Source organism: Hypomesus nipponensis, chromosome 12, assembly GCF_054491055.1.
Source record: "Hypomesus nipponensis isolate SF chromosome 12, ASM5449105v1, whole genome shotgun sequence".
In the NCBI taxonomy this organism is placed as follows: Eukaryota; Metazoa; Chordata; class Actinopteri; order Osmeriformes; family Osmeridae; genus Hypomesus; species Hypomesus nipponensis.
In genome coordinates, this window is record NC_140372.1 from 13564436 (window position 1) to 13581981 (window position 17546).

The window sequence follows — 17546 nt, forward strand, 5'->3', positions numbered from 1 at the left end:
TTAGATCTTCTTTAATGAATTTCAAGTTAAGAAATATTGTTTGAAGTCTTGACATGCAGAAAAATAATGTAGACAGATAATATTTTACACTTTAGATGTTTTCTGAACATTTGAAACAGCTTTATTTGGGGGCAAAATTTAATAAATTTGAATTGTATTGCTTACATTATTTTTTCAGAATAACTAGGATATGTTTACTACAGATCGCTTGATGCATATATTAATACCGGTAGTCTAACAGTTAACATTTTAAACAAAAACAAATACATAAATTGGCCATGGTCCCAACCCCATCCTGGCAGCGCCATTGCTATGGTGCAGTTTTTTTTAGACCAGTAAATGTCGCTGTGGAGTCCCTAATGAGAGATCATTCTCATTTACCGCTAGAGGGCGAAGCTGCACTGTCACCGTCCATCGCCACCCTCAAATTAATTAAACGAATATCTTGCATGAGCCCAATTTGATCCCGGATAGAACGAGGAAATGTACCATTCTGTGCGAGTTAGCACTAATTGCCTCTAGAAAACTGCGTCGGTGGATTTAAACTCCGCCGATGACGCACACACAAACGTAGGCTACTTTCTTCCCCTAAAAAGTTGTCCTCCAATAACCTCCAATCAAGAACGTAGGTTTGGTTTGAACACTGGTGAGAACCAACATTTTATTTTGTTTAAATGGGAACACTTGACATTGGTATGGAAATGTCCTTGCTGTCTGACCCTAAACCTACGCTTATGAGTAGGCTATACGAACCACCTGTCGTTTGTGGCATGTATGACACGTTGATGATCATCTCTTACAGTAACTACATTCTGTCTACAGTTTATATTTAGAAATATTGCAAAAGTTACTCCTTGGCCAGATATTTTCAAGAACATTAGCTCACTCTGCTGGCCTCAGCATCGGTGAAGCTTCGGTGAGTTTGAAACAAGCGGACGCCCCCGCGGCCCGCCGCCCTGAAAAGGAGCAGAGGAAAGAAGCACCACCCATTCTTGCGGTACCGTCCCGTTATTCACGAGCTCAGTGCGAGGAGCGCCTTGGAATAACGGTTTTCAGGAATGAGGCGAAAGAGATTGAAGGTAGAATATGTACCCGCGTCCGAGAGTAATTCTCTAAACATGAACGCCAGGATTTGGAGAACGTTTCTTAAACTGCGCTGGTGGATTGCTATAGGACTTTGTCTAACAGGTAGGTCGATGGTATGGAGTTTTTCTTGCTTTCAATAGCCTAGACTAGGCTACATCTTTTTTTTTCTTGAGCGGAACAGGTTGTTGTTCTCGGGCGCACTTTTACCAAGTGGTTCATGATGTTTCCCTCTGTGCGCTTTCTTTCGCTGTAGACCGAAATGCCTTGGCCCGTGAGAAATAAATTGTAATCGACTAGCCTACCAAAAAATAATGGGATACCGAAGCCCCAAAAGTAATTTCTAAATTTTACGAACAAATGGTTTGCAAGGATTTTTGGATCAAAGTACTGACAGCGTGCCAAGTCAAGAGAGAATTGTACATTTCAAGTAAAAGTGATTTGATTAGAGTCACGAGGCAAAACTACACTTCCACCGTTAGGTAGCATACCGTTTGTTCATTTGTGAAGGATTTGCGTGAAGGCTGGAGTTCTGGGTTAAGCTTTCAAAGTTGGCAGACGTCCAGTTTAACCCGACCTCCAACCCAGGTCGGATCAAGTCCAGTTCTCAGGTAGGCCTCTAGAACTTACTGGGGATATTTTACACGTTTTCAGACTATAGAACTGTGAGAATCTATGGTCCTGGGCTATGTAAAACAAGGTTGAACCCTAACTGTACTGTAAGATGTTCAGAAGTTGACTGTTATGTTGAGAAAGTTGAGGGCTGCAGCAGGTGTTGTTGGCATTGGTAAGCATGGGGGATTGTTCCCTCGGCTCCACCCCTCTGGGGCGTGAGGGAATCCTAAACAATGAGAAAGGGGTCAGGGAAAAATCTGTACCCTAACCCTAATCTCAGTCTACCCCTTCAACCTTGTCATCCATTCCCTCCTTCTCCTTTCCCTTCTCTCTCCCTTCTTCCATCTGTTCTCCTTTCTTGTTGTCTAACCCCCAAACTTTTCTCCTTGTTGTCAACCCCCCCACCCCAACTCCTTTCCTCAACTAACCCCCCCCCCCCCCCCCCACACACACACACACCCTTTAAAGTTAATAAACACTTACTCTCAACAGACTCACAGTCTTATCTTTTGCCCCTACCCCCTGGAACTCACCAACGATGTTCCTAAACATACCCAGCATTATGCTTTCCTTCTGGGAAGGTTCCTCTTTCTCTGCTCTTTTTCCCCTCCCTCCCTCCCTCCCTCCCTCCCTCCCTCCCTCCCTCCCTCCCTCCCTCCCTCCCTCCCTCCCTCCCTCCCTCCCTCCCTCCCTCCCTCCCTCCCTCCCTCCCTCCCTCTTTTTCTCTCGCTTTTTCTCTTCTCCTCTTTCTCTCGGTTTCTCTCTCCTTCTCCCTCCTTCCCTTGATTTCTCTGTCTCTCCTTGTGACTGTCTCCATCCCCAGTGTTAAAAGACAGCAGTGTAAGCACTTACCCTTTCTGTCCCTCTCTCCTCTCTTCCCTTCTTCCTACCCCCCTTCCCTCCCTCTCTCCTCTCTATGCACATCTCAGCTGAAAGGTATTTCGTAGCAAAAATAGATTAGGCGCCCTTGATTTATTTGACTTTGCTTAGCGAAGGAGCACAGTTTGCCCTTTTCTGTTGAATCCATTGGTTCCGTCTGACTGGGCAATCCAAACCAAGCATACCTTAACTGATGGAAAGAAAACAAAATCAGCTTCATCACAGATCTATTGAGGACAGGGTTACCCCCCCCCCCCCCCCCCGGATTCCTTTGTATCTCTTTCTTTTCTCTCCCTTATTCCCTCCTTTCTGAAAACACACATTTAGCAGACACAGATGTTTCTGGGTGTGTGTGTGTGTGTGTCCTGGCAGGGGAGTCTGCCTGTAAAGCTCGTCTCTTTGTAGTAGCTCAACAACAACCTCCAGGTAGTCATACCCAGCTACCCAGCGTGTGTGTGTGTGTGTGTGCGTTTGTGAGGTAATAATAACCAGTGCATGTGAGGACGCGCTATCTTCAGCAAACAGCTGTAACTACCTATCTGTATGTAAAGACTACCACCTCAGCCAGACTGACGAATAGCTGATTCCCAGATTGTTTGTGTTTGTGCGTTGTCGCCTGGTTTCCCTGCAGAGACGAGGCACTTCTTCACAGTTCTAGGACTAAATGCCTTTTCCTACAGTCGGTCGCTCCATAAAAAATACGTTCTCTCCATCTCTCTCGCTCTGTCCATCCTCCCCCCTCTCCAACTTCCCATCTCTCTCCCCTTTCCCCCTTTCTTGCTTCCCCCCCCCCCCTCCTTCCCCAGCCACCCCATCCTGTGGGGGAGTTCAGGTGTCGGTAAGAGAGGACAGGAAGTATGCCTTGCTGTTCCAGACGGTGGTTCTGCCTTGCCAGTACTCCAGCATCTCCACCCAGACCCCCGTGGTCCAGTGGTGGTACAAGTCCTACTGCCGTGACCGCACGCGCCAAGCCTTCGCGTACCCAGACAGCCACGGGGCCCCCGGGGGTCATGGGGGCCGCGGAGGCCTTGGGGGGGTGGACCAGGGCTACGCGTCCCATCTGGAGTGCCCTGACAGCAGCCGCACGGTCCGGATCATAGCCTCCATCTCTGGAGCCTCCATCACTCTGTCTGAGCACTACAAGGACAGGGATATCTCCATCCTCAACAGTAAGACGCACCCCCGGGAAGATACGCACACACCTATAGAGGCACACACACTTGCAGAGAGACACACACACCTGCAGAGACATACACAGAAAACCACTCGCATAAGAGTGTACACACACAGACAGTACACAGTGGGGTCATCTACAGGACAGCGTGTGTGTGTGTGTGTATCTGTGGTGCTACCCCGGAGGCAGTGAGGGATGCCCCTGTAACCTGGCCTCAGATTTATGAAGCTGTAACTCAGGACCAAGAATCAGCTCTCTCTTCTCTCCTCCTCCTCCACTCCTCTCTTCCATGAGCAGCCAGATGGACAAAAGAGGTGATTTGTTCCACTGTGCTTTCATGTTGTCGTCGAACTCTTTCTCTGTCTCTCTCTCTCGCTCTTTTGCGCTCTATCACTCTCTCCCCAGTCTTTGCTTCACGGAGGTCTGGTTCCTCTGGTGAAATCTAGTGTCAGCCGAAACACCCAGACTCTCTGACTCCCTGTGTGTGTGTGTGTGTGTGTGTGCGTGTGTGTTTGTGTGTGTGTGTGTGTTTGCATACACAACTACATAAAAGTACATACAAATAACTACTGTTTCAACATCCATTGTTCCATTCACATACTCGTTATGTGAAAAACGTTCTATAGGGATATTCAGTCAAACTAAATTTATATACATCAAGCGCATCTCCAAGTACTGGAACGTGAGAACCAGTCAAACTGCTGTTCAGGGTGAACATGTGCCGTGATGCCCCGTGTCCATGCAACTATGTCCTAAAGCTGTGGATCACATGGGTCAGCAAGGCTAGACCAGACTGACCCTCCCCCTTTGTCACCCCCCACAGGAAAAGGAAGTCCATTACTTAGAACACTTCCTGTCAGCTAGATGGGTGTGTGTACATGTCTGCTTCACAATGGAGAGGTCTACCTTAGGTTCCCCCCCCCCCCCCCCCCGCCCATCCAAACAAACACACGCATGCGGTGTTAGAATATATACTGCTGTTTGCTGTACTTTACTGAACTTTACTGTTTTGTAGTCGGCCTTACCCTAATCTACTGTACACAACTGTATTGTTCTGTATATCTTTTGAGGGGGATGATCCTTCTGTTATGTTTTGTAAAAGATTGTTTCGTAAAGCTTTTTGTTTTGAAATGTTACAACTCGCACACATGTCCACAGTGAAATCTCCCATTGGTATTCCTCCTTTCTGAATCTCTCCCACCCTCCCTCCCCTTCCTCTTCTTTCTCCCTCTCTCTCAATCACATTCTTCATCTTTCTCCCTCGCTATTTCTCCTTCTTTCCCTGGCCTTCCCCCCCCCCCCCCTCCAGAGGCAGACCTGCGTATTGGGGAAGTGCAGTGGGGTGACAGTGGGGTCTACCTGTGTAAAGTAGTGATAGCAGATGACCTGGAGGGACTCAACGAAGCCCCTGTAGAGCTGCTGGTGCTAGGTAAGACTGAACACACACACACATTTCTCTCCTTCTGCCTTTTCTCTCTCTCTCTCTCTCTCTCTCTCTCTCTCTCTCTCTCTCTCTCTTTACCTCCCTTTTTCTATCTTTCTATCTGCCTTTCACACATTTACATCTGCTGCCGGCCTACCCCTGTTGCCAGGAGGTTGCTAAGCATAGCGGAGTGATTATACATCACCAGGGTGTTTCTCTGTCAGATACACAATGTCCGGGCTGCAAACAGGCCAACATCATTGAGTCCACAGGGATAAAGCAGACCAGAAATCCCTACCCCATCCCTCCATACCCCCAACCCTCCATATCCCCTACTCTCCATATCCCCATCCCTCCATATCCCATCCCTCCATACCCCCAACCCTCCATATCCCAACCCTCCATAGCCCCAACCCTCCATATCCCCAACCCTCCATATCCCCATCCCTCCATACCCCCAACCCTCCATATCCCAACCCTCCATATCCCCTACTCTCCATATCCCCATCCCTCCATATCCCATCCCTCCATATCCCAACTTTCCATATCCCTTACTCTCCATACCCCCAACTCTCCATACCCCAACCCTCCATATCCCCTACCTTCCCTACCCCAACCCTCCAGTCCACAATACCCTTCAGACCAGTATTTATCAACCCTGTTACTCTGGACCCACTGTCCTACATGTTCTAGATATTTCCCTGCTCCAACACACCTGATTCTAATGAATGGGTCGTTATGAAGCTCAGCAGAAGCCCGATAACAAACATTCATTAGAATCAGGTGTGTTGGAGCAGGGACACAAAATCTAGACCATGCTAAACAATGGGTCCTGAGGAGCAGGGTTGAGAAACGCTCCTTCAGACAAACCCTCCAGACCCTAAACCCTCCAGAATTCAAATCGTCCAGACCACAACTCCAGCTTCCAGAGGCCACAACTCCACCCCATCACCCTGAAGACATCCAGACCACAGCTCTCTCTTCCAACTCCTCCCCCAGCTTCACCCCCCCCCCCCCCCCCCCCCCGGCCCCAGGTTGATGAAGGGAGCTGTGGTTTGCTCTGCCAGCTCATACCTACAACACTGCCATAGTAACTCTACACTGACACTGGGTTGGACCTACATGACGATAACTCTGATTGAGGTTTTGTGTACACATGGAACTTGCTATGTGTGTGTGTGTGTGTGTGTGAGGGCTCTGCCTGTTGTTATAATAGAAGTTGTAACACGTTGTTTTCAAACAATGCCAGGTCTCATGGCTGTCAGGCTACCAACACTGCCATGGCGATGCCCTGTTTGCCATGCTGTCCTCCAGTGCCATGACTCGCAGTGTGAGAAGGCTTTGTTTCTGTCTCACACACACACACACACACAGAAACACACACATACTCTCACACACAGAAACACACACACCATTGGCGCAGGTCCCAGGTGTTGTGTCATGCAGAGTAGCCACCACCAGAGAGACCACTGCGTAGGTCCCAGCTGAGGAGAGACTCTGGAACTACAGTTCCCAGCAGCCTTATCTACACACTGTATATGATCACTCATGTCCTGTGGAGTGAAGAGGACCCAGCAGAACACAGAGCACACTAGCTACTTGTAACTACTGGTCACCTTGGCAACAAGGCCTATAAAGGGGTGGTGGTGGGAGGGGGTCTTTGTGTGGAGCTGTCTGAGAGAAAGGAAGACAAGAAGATTAACAGACTAAAGAGAACGAGAGGAGAGTGAAACAAAATGGACAGTAATTAGACAGAGAAGAAGGAGAGGGGGTAGAGAAAGACGTAAAGAGAGGGAAGGAAAAGGGGAAAAAGAGAGTTTTTGTGTCGGAGAGATGGGAGCAAAGAAGCACTTACAGAGTGAGGGGCTGAATCTCATGAAGTCTTTAGAACATTAGGAGTAGTGAGTGTGTGTGTGTGTGTGTGTGTGTGTATGTATGTGTGTGAGAGATGTAGTTTGTGTGCGTGTAGTCAAACTCATTACTAAATGTTTAGTAGTCGAGGGAGGGGCTCTTCCTGTCTCAGTAATGAAGAAGAAAAAGCAGGAACATACCAGAGAGACAGACAGTTTATCAAGCAGGAACATACTAGAGAGACAGACAGTTTACCAAGCAGGAACATACTAGAGAGACAGACAGTTTACCAAGCAGGAACATACTAGAGAGACAGACAGTTTACCAAGCAGGAACATACTAGAGCAGTCGTTTTCAAAGTGTGGTCCACTGGTGTACCACACTTTGAGAGTGTGGCGGACCACTGGGGGTACACTGTGGCAGACTACTGGTCCGCGACGGCCACAAGTAAATTATTGCAACATTTCTAACATACAACTCAGAAAGAAGAAAACAGTCAGTAGTAGCCTGTTAAAATGGGCTACACACGTTCCGCATTCTGACATCTCAGCCTCTGCATGGGTTGTACCAGAGCCTCTCTGTTTGTACAATGTGAGGAAGTTCTCCCTTCCCAAACAGAGTTGGTTGGGTCCATAGCCCGTCTTTTCTAAAAGGTTTTCTCAGATAGGGTACCGATTGCTGGGCCGGGCAGCCCAACCGTAACGATACGCTTCAGGGAGGATGGATGGGAGCAGGGCCGGAGTGATGGCATCACTAGACAAGGTTTTACCAATTGAAAAATGGCAGTTTATTTTACGTAAATCTCCCAAAACTATTTAGAACTCAAATAATGGCCAAACATTTTGTGTGGAGATCCCTATTTGCATCACATCAAACCTATATGTCCTAGGTTTGAGCTAGAATATTTACAACCTCTGGTTACGTGCTTGATTAACACTCGGATCGCTAAGCAGTCTCAAAACATGATTTTTTTTCTTAGCGGAAATTATAATTAGCAGAAGAGCCTACATTGGCTGGGTTTCCCAGATTCGTTAAGAAGCTCTTAATGCTAAGACCTTCTTAGGAGCGTTCTAAGAGCGTTCTAAAGCGTTCTTAGAACGCTCTTAAGAAGCTCTTAGCGTTAAGAGCTTCTTAACGAATCTGGGAAACCCGGCCATTATCAGTTAGAAAATCATGTGCCGCTAACAATTGTATGGCGCCAGGTCTGGAGGCCTGTTGTTCCAGGGATATAGCCTACTATTTAGTTAGATGCCTGGTCAGCAAGTTTTTATGTATTGGCCAAGTGGTCCTTGGTGTGAAAAAGTTTGAGAAACACTGTACTAGAGAGACAGACAGTTTACCAAGCAAGAACATACTAGAGAGACAGTTTATCAAGCACCAAGATAGTAGAGACAGACAGTTTACTAAGCAGAAACGTACTAGAGAGACAGACCGTTTACAAAGCAGAAACGTACTAGACTAGAGAGACAGACATGTTACCAAGCAGGAACATACTAGAAAGAAAAATGTTACCAAACAGGAACATACTAGACACAGACAGACAGACCTACAGACAGACAGACAGACAGACAGACAGACAGACAGACCTACAGACAGACCTACAGACAGACAGGTTCCAGAGTAAGAACATACTACAAACAGACACAGATTACCAGAGCAGGAGCATACTAGAGAACATACTACAGACAGACAGACAGACAGACAGACAGACAGACAGACAGACAGACAGACAGACAGATAATTATCAGAGTCCTTTGCTTGGCCAGCTTGAAGAAGTGGAGTAGTTTGCGTCGCTGCTAACCCCACCCCTCTGGCTTCAAGTTAAATCAAGTTCCCCCAAACTATTTGTGCTCCTCCCTGGTCTGTTAGTTCTGTGTTCTGATTGGCCAAAGGGCAGCACTGACCTGGAGAGAGAAGGAATGTCAGGAGTAAGCTGAGTAAATCTGTGTGTGTACGTGTGTGTTTGTACACGTGTGTGTGTGTCCATGCGGGAGGTCTGTGGAGCCATGTTGAAGGTCTTCCTGCCTGTCTGTTCCTGTTTCAGACAAAGCTTGATGTGTTTGGAGCTCTAAGCCTTCTGCTAGAGACCTCCTCAGTCCTGCCCATCTGACCCTGCACCTACACCCGTGTGCGTGCGTGCGTGCGTGTTCCAGTACTTTTAATGGAACACATTCCTGTATGTGACCAGGATCAAGCCTCTCTCTCTCTCGTTCCCTCTCTCTCGTTCTCTCTCTCTCGTTCTCCCTCTCACACTCTCTGTGTTGGCAGAAGTGGAGGGGAGAGGGAGGTGTGAATGGGTTGCTTCTTCTTCTTAGGATAATGAGCTCACGGCTCCAATATGTCTCACGGGCCTGCGATGGTGACGATGATGACGAGGACGATGAAGACACCTTCTAACGACAGCCTCATGATCCACACCACAGATGCATGCTACTGCTGCTAACGGCTCTCCCTCTCTCTCCTTCCTCTCTCTCTCTCTCCTCCCCCTCTCCCTCTCTCTCCTCCTTCTCTCTCCCTTTCTCACCTTCCTCTCTCTCCCCCCTCTCTCTCCCTTTTCTCACCTCCTTCTCTCCTCCGTCCTTCCCTCCCTCCCCCCCTCTCTCTCTGTCTCTCTGTCTCTTTGTCACTCTACTCTTTGTATGCATGCATGGCACAGCTCAATCACTCACTTTTTCCTTCTTTGTCTGAACCCCAGCCCCTCCCTCTCTCCACCTGTGAAGATGAGATTAGACAGAACAGGCGTCAAATTCGACAGCCCACCGATTGTGTAGCGGGTTGAGACTCTCCCCCCATCTAGCCAATCTCTGTCCACCCCTCTTTGATCTGCTCGGGGATGGGAGGCAAAGTCAACTTCCTGTTTCCTGTTGCCCTCCAACCCCTGGCTTCCTGTCCATCACGCTGTGCTGTGGTCTCTCTCCAGGTAACTCAGGTGAGCCGGGCGACCTGCTGCCTGAACTAGACCTGACCCTGATGCCAGGTAGGGGCGTGTCCACCTCACCTAGCCCCCTCCCTCCTACAACTAACACCTCCTCTAACTGTCTTCTTGCTCCCGGCTGCAGTAATCCAGTAAATCTCACAGATGGCGCGTCCGTTTTAGGCGACGGTGGTGAGGCTCGGAACTGACCACTGCAGGGCGTTTTATACGCACCTAGACAGCTTCCTGTGGATTGTGAGCGTCCATATTTGGGTGTGGTCTGGCGTCATGTTAGATGGTTGGCTAGTGGTTGTGGTTCACGCCATGGGGGGAGTGCACAGAGGAGGCACGTGGGAGGGCGGAAGGTAGCGACTGTCAAATGAAGGGCACCCCAGATGTTTCCTTGTTGACTTCCTGCTGGGAGATTTTAGTGTACACACACAAATCATGGAGAGAGACTCCCTGTCTCATGAAATTCCTCTCATATTTCAAATCTCCGTCCAAAAATCACCAGGATTTGTGTGCAGGGCGTGTACAAGCTTGTATGTGTGTGTGTGTGTGGGGGGGGGGGGGGTACTCATCACAGACAGGGAAGTTGGTGTCATTCATCCAGAGAGGTTGTGATCTAATATCCTGTGAGTCCTTCCTCTGTAATGTTGCTGTCTTACGGTGGGGTCTCGACCCATGTGGAACGTGTGTGTGTGTGTGTGAGAGAGAGAGAGAGATACAGTTGGAGTAGTATTTCTGATCTAAAAGGGTAATCTTAGGTCACATTCTGACCCAATTCACTGCAGGAGCCAAGTTCTCTTTCTCTCTCTATCCTTCCCTGTCTCTCTCTTTCTCTTTCCAGGATAACTGTTTCCTTCCTTTGGCCTAGCCTCCAGCCTGACTGGCTTCCTGTTTGTTTGTGTGTGTGTGTGGGTGATTGTTTGTGGTTGATGGTTATGTCTTATCTATTGTAACGCTGTAGTAGAGTGAACCCTCTCATAAACAAAACCATAACCTCTCCTACGCCATCATAAACATGACACAAACATACACACGCACACAGACACACACACACACACACACACAGACATGTAGATGTTAGGTTTGTGTGGTTGTCTACATGTTGTCATGGCACCCCTCCCTCTGTCCCTCCATCTCTGGAGATGTGTATCCATCCATTCCCTCTCCCTCCACCCATACTCTCAGTCATCTATTTGCCACTAGTTACACTAACAAATCCCTTGTGTGGGTGTGTCTGCGTGTGTGTGCGCGTGTGTCTATATATGTCTCTGTCTGTGTGTGTCTGTCTGTGTGTGTGTCTGTCTGTGTGTGTATGTGTGTGTGTGTGTGTCTATGTATGTCTCCCTCTCTGTAAATCTTTGTGTATGTGTGCATATGTGTGTGTGTGTGTGTGCTCCAGAGTGGGTGTTTGTGGGGGCGGTGTCTCTTGGCAGTGTGCTGCTCCTCCTGCTGGTGGGGCTGTGCTGGTGCCAGTGCTGCCCTCACTCCTGCTGCTGCTACGTCCGCTGCTGCTGCTGCCCCGACACCTGCTGCTGCCCTCGGCACTGTGAGTACACACACACACAGCTTTACACACAAACATTCAGACACCTTCGCCCACACGCAAACACACACACACACACTACAGGCATACACTGGTACACACACACACACACATACATTCACACACAGACACTCATACACACAACTTGCAGGGGCCACCATATTTCTGTTCTTATTGAATCATAGGATCAAAATAATCCTCTTCCTCTCTTCCCTCCATCCTCCTCTCTCTTCCCTCCTCTCTCCTCTCTTCCCTCCTCCCTCCTCTCTCCTCCTCTCTCCTCCTCTCTTCCCTCCATCCTTCTCTCTCTTCCCTCCTCCCTCCTCTCTCTTCCCTCCATCCTCCTCTCTCTTCCCTCCTCTCTCCTCTCTTCCCTCCTCCCTCCTCTCTCCTCCTCTCTTCCCTCCATCCTTCTCTCTCTTCCCTCCTCCCTCCTCTCTCTTTCCCCCCTCTCCTCGTCTCTCTTCCCTCCGCCCTCCACCCTCCTCTCTCCCCCTCCTTCCACTCTCCTACAGTGTACGAGGCTGGTAAGGGGATCAAGAACAGCAGCTCCAGCCCCCAGATCGCCCTCTACCCCCCGTACTATGTGTCTGGGGTTCCCACCATGCTCCCCATTGCCCCCCCTTCCCTGGTCGACCCCAAGTCCCTCACCCCCTCAGAGAACAGCCTGACCGGAGGTGAGTGTGTGTGTGTGTGTGTGATGCAAGATGATGATGCATACACGCACATTCCATAGATAAATACCACATACTTACATTTTGTTATTCATTTAGCAGAATGAGGATTTAGACATATGTATTCATAGCGACAAAGAAAGCATATTGTAAGTTCAGCAGATCCTCAAGACCAGAAGTGCACATTTCCAGCACCGTTTCAGTGGTTCGAAGCGCACACACACACATTCTCTCTCTCTCTCTCTCTCTCTCTCTCTCTCTCTCTCTCTCTCTCTCTCTCTCTCTCTCTCTCTCTCTCTCTCTCTCTCTCTCTCTCTCTCTCTCTCTCTCTCTCTCTCTCTCTCTCTCTCTCTCTCTCTCTCTCTCTCTCTCTCTCTCTCTCTCACACACACACACACACACCCTGGGCTGGTCTGAGGTATAGAGTGTGTGTCTGCAGTCCGGCCCGGGTACCGTGTCCCGTCCAGCCAGGATCACAACTCTCTTAGGGTTCTGCAGTATGTAGAGAAGCAACTGGCCCACTTCAACCCTGCCCGGAGCAACAGCCACACCTGTAAGACCCTGACCTTCCTGGTTAGCATGCTGCCCAGGCTCGTTGCTCACTCTCTCTGTACTCTAGTATGCTAACCTCAGGGCTTAGTGTGCACTCTGGCTGTGCTGTAGCATGCTTCCTACCTCCATGTGTTACCTCCGAGCATGCTTCCATACCGTTGTCTCCTTGGGCCGGTCGAGTGAGTCTGAGTCTCACCGTGGGTTATTATGGGATGTGTGGTAGTCGCAGCAGACTTTGTTTTGTCTGGCATGAGCTGATGGGGATTCCTAAGGCTACTGTCTCATAGCTCGCTTAGTCGCTCTCTCTGAAGCTAAGACACTTAGACGGATCACTCTCCTGTTTCTCTCCTCTCTCTCTCCCTCTCTCTCCTCTCTCCCTCTATCCCCGGTCTTCCTCCCTTTCTGCATTTAGCATGCTTTCATCAACTCTGAAATCACAGCTTCCACATCCTTGTCCGTGTTTTTGTGTGTGTCCTCCGACCAGGAAGTGTACAACTGAATAACCTGTTTGATTGGTCGTTGTCTTTGTAGCCTGCAGCCTATCAGAGCTCAGTTCCCTCCACGAGGTGGACACAGGATTCCGTCAAACCTACCGGCAGGTGGCCAAGAAGGCCCTGCCCGCCATCCCCGACCTTGCCCACGACCTTGAACATGACCTTGAAGTTGAACGAGAGAGAGAGAGAGAACAAGAGAGGGAACGAGAGAGAGACCGTGAACGAGAGAGAGACCGTGAACGAGAGAGAGAGCGTGAGCGAGAGAGAGAGCAGGAGCGAGAGCGTGAGAGAGAGCGCGAGAGAGATCGCGAGCGAGAGTACGAACGAGAGTGTGAACGAGAGAGAGAACGGGAGCGCGAGAGAGAAAGAGAGCGAGAAAGAGATCTTCCTGAACCCCCCCGCCACCCCCCTTCCCTGACGACCAGGTCAGCACGCAGCCAGCACCAACACAACCACAGTACAGAGGAGCACCGTAACAGGTGCGTGCCTGTGTGTGTGTGTGTATCTCCGTGTGTGTGTATCTGTTTGTGTGTGTGTATGTGTGTGTGTGTGTGTGTGTGTGTATCTGTGTGTGAGTGTGTGTGTTTGTGTGCGTGTGGTTAGTATTTTATAATCCCTGGTGTTGATGTTCAGGTGGAATCCTCGTTCAGAGCACCTGCAGAGGAAGGAGTTCCGTCTGAGAGGACGCACCGGTTCATTGGACGAGCTGGAGGAGTTTGCTACCTCCTATAGGCAGAAAGGGCCCAAGGGGGAAGAGCGGGATTACGGGATGGAGATGAGCGAGAGAAACCATCACCGGCACGACGACGGCAAGCGTTACCGTGACGACGACGCACGCTACCGCGGCAACGAGGACAGCGAATGGGGAAGTCGGCGAGACCGTGATTGTCGCCCACCGCGCAGTTCCCCTCCACCCTCCCCGAAGAAGAGGAGGGGCACCTGTGATACCGATCACCCCACCCCCCCTCGCCACAGCCCAACCAGGGAGAAGGACTACGACGACACGTTCCTGACTAGCCTATTGGAGCGCAAGGCCAAACTGAAGGGCGTGGCCAAGGGCGGGGAGGATTCAGACACGCCCTCTAAGGGCAGCTCTAAAAAGAGCAGCCGGTCGCCGAGCACACGGCCAGATGAGGACGATTCTCTGCCGCCATATAGCGAACGGGAAATGGAGCGAATGAGAGCCGCCGAGCCCTCCCCCCGACCAATCATACACTCGCGTTCATCCCATGGCCCCTCCCACACTCCTCTGGACCGAAGAGAGGAGAGAGACAAGTCTAAGAAACAGGTAAGTTACCTGTAGGAACACACTCATGTCTCTGGGGGCAACCTGAGGTCACAGAACCCTGTCCCTGGCTAAACCTAGCTTTGTAAAACCCCAGGTAGATCTACTGGTACCTATTAAACACTGACTAAGCAAGATGGGTAGATCTGCACAACCTCAAACCAGTGAGAATCCTCCAGTACCTTCTATTCATCTTACATGTTGCAGGTAGCACTGAGGATTACCCACACACTGCTCTCACAGACACAGAGAAACAAGGTCATAGATGGGAATCCAACCTGCCACACATGAACCGACACGGGAACAAACATTTACCACTAGACCAAAGGGAAAACAACCTGCCAGTACCATTCCAGGCAATATTTAGTGGCAGGGCTGCTTCTTACACAGGCATTGTTCCAAACCACCACACTACAAGTGCATCATAGATGGTACTGGAGTTATAGTCCAGCTGTGTTGTACCTTCGACAGGTCATGTTCAGATGTCACAAGAGCTACTACTAGGTAGACCACCCTGGAACTTTCAGACTAGTTAAAACCTGCTAACCAGCACCGTTAACAACTGGCAGCAGTCTATCTGACCTGTTAACTCCCTAATTACCACACTTAAACGTTATTACTAAACCTGGTTTAACTTGCCTGTCTGATGCGAGCTGACAGAGCTACTGCTTGGCTGTGTTCTCCCCTACTAAAGCTGCACCGTTTGTTAGCATATTTTGAGCACGCTAGCTTGCTAGCCTAGCCTAGCGCTGGTCACTGACGTGTAGCTTTGGCTGTTTCTATCCACAGAGCACGCTCCTCAGCCGAGACTCTCTCATAGTCTGATCCCCTGACACTCAGGGGAGGAGGAGGAGGAAGTAGAAGGGCGGTCCTTCCTCCCTGGACCATCGGGGTCATGGCATACGGTTGTTGGCGACCAATGAAAGCAAGCGTCCACAAATAGCATGATGGGATATTCCTAAGTGACCAATCAAGTTGACTGTGTGCTACACTTGAGAGACTGCTTGGATCTCAGCCCTGGACCGTGGATGATGCTTTCAAGGTTGCTAAAAATACGGGAGAGAAAGAGGAAAAGACAGAGAGAGGAGTGGGGGAAGAAGGAGAACATTCCTTCCATTGTTGTTTATTACTGATGCTGGTATTGTAAAAGAGGAACGATTGACAGTTCCTCCATTCAATTGTCTTCCCCGGCTCACACTGCAACACACGCAAACTCTCTCTTTCACGCACACTTTGTCATAAACACCAAAAGACAATTCTTACTAACGGCGATGTTAACACACACACTATCTTCCTCTCACACAAACGCTGCCATAGTCTCGGCTGACACAGGGCTTTCTCACTCTTTCTGACATCACCGATGATGTCACCCCTGGCTCCTGTTCCCAGAGGTTGTCTGACGTTGAGACAATGTTGGGGTGACGTCAGAACCAGGACCCCCACCCCGCCCCCCTGCTGTACTCCACATAGTGAACCCACTATGTGGAGGAGGATGAAACCACCACAGCGTCACTGCCATGGCAATGTTGGGGCGAGCGATGCTGTTGTTGAAGATCCTGCCTCGAGCCCATATACAGTGTTTGTATTTGATACAATGTAGAAAACAGTGTTGACGTAGGATCAGATACTTAGCTGTAGCATTGTAAAGGTTTACAATTTAAAAACAATTTTAATGACATTTTGGAGTTTTATGTGTTGAAATATACTTTTATGGAGTTAAAATGGCATTAGATTTGTTTGTACTTTCATGAACAGTATATGCTTACTTCCTCTGTGTGTTGAGTGTATGGTATTGTGTTTTATGATCGTGTTCAGGAGTAAATTATTGTATTGGTGTGCGTGTGTGTGTGTGCGTGCATGTATATGATGTGCAAAGTATGTGTGGGCATGTTTATGACTATTTAAACGCCTGATAAGATAACTGTGTTTGCTCTTGATGTGTTCGGCCTGTCCTTATCAAATGTTAAACACTAAATCACCACCTTTATCTCCTAACGACATAAACACACTCACACACATAAAAAATACTCTCAGTTTACATTGAGATTTTCAATGCCATTGGCTGCATACTATAGTGTTATCTTTGTCTTCGTACTTTCATTCACGTCGTCTGCTGTTGTGTCTGCTAACTAAGAACCTGTGCCTGCTGGTACTCATGATTGAATCACAGTATGTGTTTGTTTTGTGTTGTTTGTTTGTGTGTGTGTGCGTGTGTGCGGGGCACGCTGACTGCCCAGTTCTCTGTCAGTGAGACAATGTATCATTGAGGATGAGTCATACCCAGCAGAGTCTTTGTCCATTGTGATTACATACTGGCTCTCTCTCCGATAGAACAATTATCACACATATACGTAGGTCAACACACATAGTATAAACACAGAACCCCATAGGCAGAAACACAACTACAAGGAGAACCACACACACTGACACACACACACACACACATCATGGTACGCACATAACACCCTGGCTGCTCGATTTTATTGTCACACAGTGAGCAGTGTTGTGGCTAAGCTGTAGCAGAGCCGCACTGGCCTCACAGTCACAACGCTGCGTCTGTCTGGAGCCAACTGTTCAAAGGGGAGACTGGTGGAAATGGACTTAATCTAACTTGCTGAAATGACATTAGTGGTGGTTGGGAAGTGGGTATGCTGTGTGGTCACGGATGAGAAGTGTTTACTGTGTTTACCTCCAGCTGTGTTCAACCATATAAAGAACACACTTCCTTCACTGGCTCTGGCTCTTTTTCAAATGTTACGACAGTTGAATTCTTCCCTGGAATCTCCAGGTACTTCCCACACGATACCTGCCCCCCCCCCCCCCCCCCCAAACACACACAGACACTTACCGTCACATAAACACACACGTCCAAACACAATGAAAGACTTTACATACCAAATACGCATACAAACACGGTCAGAATCCACATTCCAAACACACATGCACACGCTTCAGTTAGACTCCACACACTGATTACACGCACGCACACACCCACGTCAAGTCAAAACAATTCAGTGCGTGTGTTTCAGAACAGGACACCGGTGTCGGCT

The 17546-nt window shown here is 49.0% G+C and overlaps 1 protein-coding gene across 2 annotated transcripts; it reads left to right on the top strand.

The window, feature by feature from the left end:
• Nucleotides 1–917: 917 nt before the first annotated feature.
• Nucleotides 918–17226, top strand: LOC146261284 (uncharacterized). Of its 2 annotated transcripts, XM_084668160.1 has the most exons (10): nt 918–1188; nt 3384–3746; nt 5061–5180; nt 9946–10002; nt 11348–11494; nt 12007–12168; nt 12605–12718; nt 13249–13690; nt 13845–14499; nt 15286–17226. In XM_084668160.1, the coding sequence occupies exons 1-10, from the start codon at nt 1059–1061 to the stop codon at nt 15319–15321; spliced, it is 2226 nt and encodes a 741-aa protein (XP_084524286.1). In that variant the 5' UTR covers nt 918–1058; the 3' UTR covers nt 15322–17226. The 2 variants fall into 2 exon arrangements, with proteins under 2 accessions (XP_084524286.1, XP_084524287.1); XM_084668161.1 differs by lacking the exon at nt 9946–10002 and having other exon boundaries at nt 921–1188.
• Nucleotides 17227–17546: the final 320 nt, after the last annotated feature.

What these genes read in the sequence shown, in the direction of transcription:
- LOC146261284 (XM_084668160.1), top strand. Translation starts at nt 1,059, where the DNA reads ATGAGGCGAAAGAGATTGAAGGTAGAATATGTACCCGCGTCCGAGAGT. An exon ending in TATAGGACTTTGTCTAACAG is followed by an intron (nt 1,189 to 3,383) that starts GTAGGTCGATGG and finishes CTCCTTCCCCAG; the next exon opens with CCACCCCATCCTGTGGGGGA. An exon ending in CTGCTGCTGCCCTCGGCACT is followed by an intron (nt 11,495 to 12,006) that starts GTGAGTACACAC and finishes ACTCTCCTACAG; the next exon opens with TGTACGAGGCTGGTAAGGGG.